At 40.1% G+C, this 7,558-nt stretch overlaps 1 protein-coding gene across 1 annotated transcript; it reads right to left on the reverse strand.

Annotated features, from left to right (window-relative positions):
- Positions 1 to 100: 100 nt before the first annotated feature.
- Positions 101 to 7,339, reverse strand: KLHL11 (kelch like family member 11). The gene is made up of 2 exons (XM_030922836.1): positions 5,685 to 7,339; positions 101 to 1,931 (listed from the first exon to the last, which is right to left on the reverse strand). Exon 1 carries the CDS (start codon positions 7,247 to 7,249, stop codon positions 5,762 to 5,764), a length of 1,488 nt encoding a protein of 495 aa, XP_030778696.1. The 5' UTR covers positions 7,250 to 7,339; the 3' UTR covers positions 101 to 1,931; positions 5,685 to 5,761.
- Between the last annotated feature and the right edge of the window lie 219 nt (positions 7,340 to 7,558).

Consider the following 7,558-nt stretch of genomic DNA (forward strand, 5'->3'; position numbering starts at 1 on the left):
CCAATGGTTGGATGAATGAGGGAGTAGGAGGGAGGGAAGAAGGCAATTATATCCAACAGTGCATAAAGAAGAAAAAAAAAGTCACACAGTACAAACCAGCTTTAAAGAAATATATTTATTTAAAACTTACACTGAGACAATTAGTAGCTTTAACAGAGAACAAGATAACTTCAGGAACATAAAATGAGCTATTTTACAATGTAATGTCTCAAGGTGTTCTAACTACTACATCTCCTCTGACTTAAAGGGAAATAGTGAAGATTACATTTTCAGTAGAGTAGGGACACGGACACTACTAGCCCAAAAAACTCACCGCATCAACTCAAACTAAATGTTTATTTTACAAATAACTCAACGAGCCTAAGCACATGGATCATAAAATCTTCAAACACCTAGCAAGCACTACTTTTCACGAGTGCATTATGCAGGAGGATTAAGTTAACAAGTGCTCTGCAGTCTGTGCTTCAATGTAAGACATTCGTAGTGATGGTCACTGAGAAAGACAAAAAGCCCTACAATGTAATAAACAGCAGTGATTTTGCTATCTAATTAAATTCCTTGAAGCAAAATGACTACTAGGTTATATTACTGTTATTATATTACATCACTCAACTATGAGCTGTTCTGTTTCCAATGACCAGAACATACGTTATAATCACAAAAACAAAAAATGGACTATTCTCAAGAAAGTAACAAACTGGAGTGATGAACTGTGCCAAAATGTTTGAGAGTTCAGGAGAGACTGAATTGTTTTTCAAATATTTTATAGTTAAAGCACCCTCTGGTGTAGACAGAGTACTTGGTTTACAGTAATGTAAACTTTCAAAGACATGAAATGTGGCCAGTATACTATATTTAAACTTAATTTGAGAAAAGTACCAAAAAAGAAGTCCCTTTAGTTATGCTTGATTAGACCAAATAACTAAAACATACCATTCAGCTCACCTGTCTACATACACCATAGTGTTGATATTAGAATTACGAAGCAGAAAATGAAGTATTTTAAACATACCACATGCTACACTAGTCAAGAGGTAAGGAGGAAAAGTTAGCCCTAGAAACTGCCTTACCAGCAGCCTGATGGGTTTAAAAAAACAAAAACACACAAGTCTTCCATAAACACTATCTTTCCAGCTTCAAACTTCTGTTCTATATTAAAAAGGTATATTTAAATTTTTTGGTCCCAGAAATACTATATAAAACCAGGTGATCAAAACAAAACTTATGTCATGAATTTTAAGAGTTTTTAGCAAAAAAGTTATTTTTGAACTGGCACAGCAAACGCAAAGTTGAGTATCATGATACACAAGACTAATCATGCAAACAACTGTAAGTGGGATGTGTTACTTAAACACTAAGCTCATGACTGACATTCTCAATATATACCACTGATTTTTTTTTTAAGCCATGGTGGGGTAGATATAGTTCAAGGATACCCATTCTAAGATGTAAGTAGCCTCACTCAAAGTTATGTAACTATTACTTTTTGGTATAATGACTTCCTCTCTCTTCTACGAACAAAAGGAGAACAACAAAACAAAGGTTTGCTTGAATACGCATTAAGCTGTCCTTCTAAAGTCATATTTTTAACTGCTTACATTACCAAAAACAATCTTTTAAGTTTTCTCATCAACAAGGAAACTTCTTTCCCAAGGAGCTATTTTAGGCCTGATCCTTGTAATTAGAACCTTTGCAAATACTCTGGGAAGTTATTTCCAGTTAAGAATTTCAGAATGTCAGCCTTGAACAGATTTAAGCAAATCTGGTTTCTTTCCTTATTAACAAGTTAGTTAGGATATTTCAGAAACACAAGTTATTGATGTGAAATTACACGTGAATTCAAATATAAAAATTAGAAATTCAGGAAAACCTGCACACATCATCATGCAATGAAGGACTTACCCCTTCTTTTCAGCCGTGGCCTAGGCTGCCTGCTAAGTTAAAAAACAACAGTTTCAATCAAGGTTTTTTTTTTTTCTTTTTTTCTTTTTTTTTTTTGAGACAAAGTCTGGCTTTGTCGCCCAGGATGGAGCGCAGTGGCGTGATCTCGGCTCACTGCAACCTCCACCTCCTGGGTTCACACCATTCCCCTGCCTCAGTCTCCTGAGTAGCTGGGACTACAGGTGCCTGCCACCGCACCTGGCTAATTTTTTGTATTTTTAGTAGAGACGGGGTTTCACTGTGTTAGCCAGGGTGGTCTTGATGTCCTGACCTTGTGATCCACCCGTCTCGGCCTCCCAAAGTGCTGGGATTACAGGCATGAGCCACCGCGCCCGGCCTCAATCAAGGTTTTAAAACCAGATTATGCCTAAATCTTATGAGTTATAATTTCTGTCACATCATGTGAAAAAAACACAACCCCACAAATGACTTGGTAATGATTATCTCAGAAGACAGCTCTGAGAACAAAAAAACAAAAAACACATCACATCCTTCCAGTGAAAAACTGTTATCATAGTGAGATACTAAATTATTTAAACACAATCAAGAAAAGGAAGTTTGCTAGCATAGTCTATTGGAGAGAAATGAGAACTCCATTTAATGAGCTTCATTTAATGATTCTGTCTTACATGCATAGACCTCTCACAACTAAGAATTAGTGCTTCTCAGAATCCAAATGGCTTTTATTAAAGTAACTACAAAGAAATGGAAATTGAGAAAAAGGTAGTAGTGGGGTAGAATAATATATCCTTATATGTAGAAATAGACTTGCAGTTTCTCACGCCCACTCCAGTCTAAATTGAATGGATTTAAAGTTGATTTTCAACATATTTATTAAAAACTTTTCGGCCGGGCGCGGTGGCTCAAGCCTGTAATCCCAGCACTTTGGGAGGCCGAGATGGGCGGATCACGAGGTCAGGAGATCGAGACCATCCTGGCTAACACGGTGAAACCCCGTCTCTACTAAAAAATACAAAAAACTAGCCGGGCAAGGTGGCGGGCGCCTGTAGTCCCAGCTACTCGGGAGGCTGAGGCAGGAGAATGGCGTAAACCCGGGAGGCGGAGCTTGCAGTGAGCTGAGATCCGGCCACTGCACTCCAGCCTGGGCGACAGAGCGAGACCCCGTCTCAAAAAAAAAAAAAAAACTTTTCACCTAGGCAGGGATACTAATTTAAAAATTTCAAGTTCTTAGTATAGAGCCCAAGACCTAAAACTATTAGTCTTGCAGCAAATAGCCAAAATTTCTGGTTGTGCTTTTCTCTTTTGGTATTTGATTACTAACAAGAAGATTAACTATAATGGACTAGGGAAAAAAAAAATTACTGCACTTGGAATTTGACTTCTAGGATGGTATTCCAAAATGTCTAAGAAGGTAAAGACAGTCCTTAAGAAACAGGATAAATCATTGGGCAGGTGGCTCATTGGGAGGCCAAGGTGGGAGGGTTGCTTGAGGAAAGGAGCTTGAGACCAGCCTGGCCAATAAGGTGAGACCTCATATCTTAAAAAAACAAAACAAAACAACAACAAAAACAAGAAAACCACATTGTAAACTGTTAGGAATCCTTTATACTAACTGAGCATTAAAAGTCAATTTGAGGGCCAGCCACGGTGGCTCACGCCTGTAATCCCAGCGCTTTGAGAGGCTGAGGTGGGAGGATCACAAGGTCAGGAGTTCGAAACCAGCCTAACCAACATGGTGAGACCCCCCCCATCTCTATTAAAAATACAAAAATTAGCTAGGCGTGGTGGCACACGCCTGCATTCCCAGCTACTCAGGAGGCTGAAGCAGGAGAATCGCATGAGCCCGGGAGGTGGAGGTTGCAGTGAGCTGAGATTGCGCCACTCCAGCCTGAGTGACAAAGTGAGACTCTGTTTCAAAAAAAAGAAAAAGAAGTTAATTTGAGGCCAGGCGTGGTGGATCACACCTGTAATCCCAGCACCTTGGGAAGCTGACATGGGTGGATCTCCTGAGCCCAGGAGTTGGAGACCAGCCTCGGTAACATAGCGAAACCCTGTCTCTACCAAAAATACAAAAAAACATTAGCTGGGCATGGTGGTGCATGCCTGTAGTCCCAGCTACTCAGTAGGCTGAGATGGGAGGATGGCTTGTGTCCAGGAGGTGGAGGTTGTAGTGAGCCAAGATCGTACCACTGCAGTCCAACCTAGGTGACAAAGTGAGACTCCATCCCCCCACCCCCCCAAAAAAAAGAGTCAACTTGAGTGCTAACTTTTATAAAGCTCAGGAGACATAAATTAGAACAATGTATAAAACTAAATAAAATATAGCTTCAGTGATCTTTTTAATTTTTTTTTCAGACACCGTGTTTCTGTCACCCAGGGTAGTGGGGCATGATCACGGCTCACTTCACCCTCAACCTCCCCGGGCTCTGCTGATCCTCCCACCTTGGCCTCAAGTAGGAAGGACTACAGGCATGTGCCAGCTACCACACTCAGCTAATTTTTGTACTTTTTGTAGAGACAGGGTCTTGCTATGTTTCCCAGGCTGGTCTTGAACTCTTGGGCTCAAAATCTGCCCACCTCAGCCTCCCACAAAGTGCTGGGATTACAGTCATGAGCCACCGTGCCCAGCCCATAAACCTTTAAAAGCCAAAATTATGTACCCAAATTTGGTATCCTAGGCTCAGGCAAAGTTTAAAAGTGTAGGGCAACTGGATAAAATATAACAATCAGAAATAATAAGGCTTCTCTTCAGCAACATTTCTCTAAATTATGACTTCCTTCCCATTTTGAAAAAAAAAAAAAGTTTCTTGTAGAAAGGAATAATGGGTTGGGTGCGGTGGTTCACGCCTGTAATTCCAGGCACCACTGCACTCCAGCCTGGGCAACAAGAGCAAGCCTCTGCCTAAAAAAAAAAAAAAAAAAAGAAAGGAATAATGATTCTATATAATATGCATTAGAGCAAAACTTAAAATGGAAGGCATTGAGCGTCGATTGTCATAGGCATTATTTACACTCATTAACATATCCTCAAGTAATCCTGCAACTCCTGAAAAAAATTTTTAAAATTTTAAATGCCTTTGATTTCTCAGTCTACACTAATACTTTTCTTCTTAGAGAAACAAAATTCACACATGTAACTTGCTCTGTATTTAGCCAATTAGCTAAAGATCTATACTTTTGCCAACTACCCTCAGCTCAGATTGAAGGCTTAGTCTATAAACAGCTGCTAATGAAAAATATTCAAAAAAATGCATGAGCCAATCAAAAATTTCTCATCAGTCACATCTTCTAGGAATGAAAGTGGCACTTCTAGATAAACATAAGAAAATATCAATGCAAACATTCTCAAATTATCTTGCTGAAATATTGAGTGTTTTCATCCAAATTTCAGTCTCACTATTGCACATGCCTCCTGCAGATGAGGGCTCAATGCAGAAGTCAGATCTTGCCAAAACCAATCATTTCATAAAAAATCAAAAAGAATATCAAAGTAAATGTGCAAATAAAATTGGTGCTTAACGCATGTTCAAAACATAAGTCCCCAAGACAAAGGAGTTACAACTCAATTGGCAGGAAAACACTTAAGCAACTACACCTGATTTTCCCACTTGTCCTTAGTAAGATCTTACTTAGCTAGCACAAACAAACAAACCAAAGACAAAAATTGCAAGCTAACAAAATGACCATGTATTGAACTGAGTCTCCCATTCTTTAGTTTTTAACTGTATTTCCTTTATATGGGGTAATAATCGGTTCATGTAGAAAATAAGTTATCGACATACTTTTTCAAGTAACAGCCTGGATATCTTCAGCTTCACGAAACGGGTATAACAGTTTTAATTGGCACGCTTGAGAGAACCTAGCATTCTATCTGAGAGCTTGGCACTCGCCGCATGTTCAGGGCGTGACGATGTATCTCTTGCATCTGTCTGATGCGGTCCTTCTGCCACATCAGGTTTTGAGGCATAGGATATCTCTGTGTGCCATGCAAGTACCGGTATGGGATCCTCACATGACAAGCAGTGGCTCTACAACGAGGTTGTGGCATAGGAGGAAGAAGCATCCACCTCTTCCTCTCAGCACAGTATCGGTAGGCTTCTTTCCGATACTGTTTATCAATATCATCACTGTTTTTCCAGCCTCCTATAATGAAGACATCATCTTTGTAATAGCAAATTGCTGCTCCTTCGATGCTTAGGACTTCTGGAGGCAAGCTTTCAAGGATCTCATCAGACACTTGGCTGGCAATTTTTCTTACTGCTTCTTCGTTTTCTAAACAATAACTCTTGGGACAACATGATGCTGTCTGATAAAAGTTTGAATTGACCACAGACATTTGGAAAAAGCAGTAATTGTCAATAAGGGGCAAAGATTCCACATCTTGCCACTGTCGAGTCTCTGTATCATAGCAAGTAATTACAGCCTTTAATCCATCTTCAGTGTCCCGGTCTACAGGAGTGCGGGCGGCAATGTATACAAACCGGTCTTCAATGGCTAGTGCTTTGACATCTCGAAGAATCTTTGGTGCCGATTCCAAGTTGTGCCATTTATCAAGCTCAGGATTATAAACAGTCACATCTTTAAAACCAGGACTAAAGTTGCCATGTCCTCCAATGCTATAGAGCTTCCCTTTGACTTCTGTTAGTCCAAAAGAATGCTTTCTTGTCATCAGACTACAAACATGTTCCCAAGTATTCAAATTTGGGCTATACCTTTCAACAGTTTTAGCAAACCCTGGCTCCATTGATCCAGCAACATACACGTAGGATTCTGTTACTGCAACAGCATGTCCATCGAGGTGATTATGAATATGTGGCAGGTTTACCCATCTGTCCTCATCAACAAAATATCCCACACATTCACTTAAATAGTCCCCTCCTTCTGACACACCTCCAATAACCATGATCACATCCATGTTTTGCCCATAACGAGGCAATAGTGAGACATGAGAAGTGGGGTGCTGGCATGTGCCCGATTGTATATTCTCAGCTCTCAGAGCATGTCTCTCCACTGCGTCAGCCACCAACTTGACACAAACTTCATTATTGGCTACCAGCCTCTCTGGTTTGACATGTCGAGTAAGGTAGGTAGGTTTCATCTGGGACAACCTGAGCAATTTAAAAAGTTCTTCAAAGTATCTCTCTCTCTCTTCAGCATTTCTCTGAACCCATTTCAAAACGGTTTCAAAGAGAACCTCTTCAGAATCAACTGTAATTTCCAAATCTGAAAGCCAGTCTCTAATGAGATGGAAAGGTAACGTATAAAATTCTTCATCCTGAATCACTTTGTGGAAATTTCTCCGTATCATATCAGCAGCCTTCAGAGCAAGTTGGCTCAGGGTGTACATGTGGGCTAAGCTATGAATTGCCACACAATTTGAGAGATGAAGTTTTTTCTTGAGAAATTCTCCACAAAATTCTTTTAAACGAATGAGTAGGAACCTAAAATCAAGAAAAAGAGAAAAGATTAATTTTTCAAATGTGCATATTTTATGTGGTTACTTTTTTGTTTTTTCAGACAGGGTCTCACTCTGCCACCCAGGCTGGAGTGTAGTGGTGTGATCTCGGCTCACTACAACCTCTACCTCTTGGGTTCCAGCAATTCTCCTGCCTCAGCTTCCTGAGTTGCTGGGGTGTGCCACCACGTCCAGCTAATT

This window comes from Rhinopithecus roxellana, chromosome 19, assembly GCF_007565055.1.
Source record: "Rhinopithecus roxellana isolate Shanxi Qingling chromosome 19, ASM756505v1, whole genome shotgun sequence".
In the NCBI taxonomy this organism is placed as follows: Eukaryota; Metazoa; Chordata; class Mammalia; order Primates; family Cercopithecidae; genus Rhinopithecus; species Rhinopithecus roxellana.

Bases quoted from the DNA above. Each gene is read 5' to 3' on its own strand.
- KLHL11 (XM_030922836.1), bottom strand. From the start codon at position 7,249: ATGTACACCCTGAGCCAACTTGCTCTGAAGGCTGCTGATATGATACGG.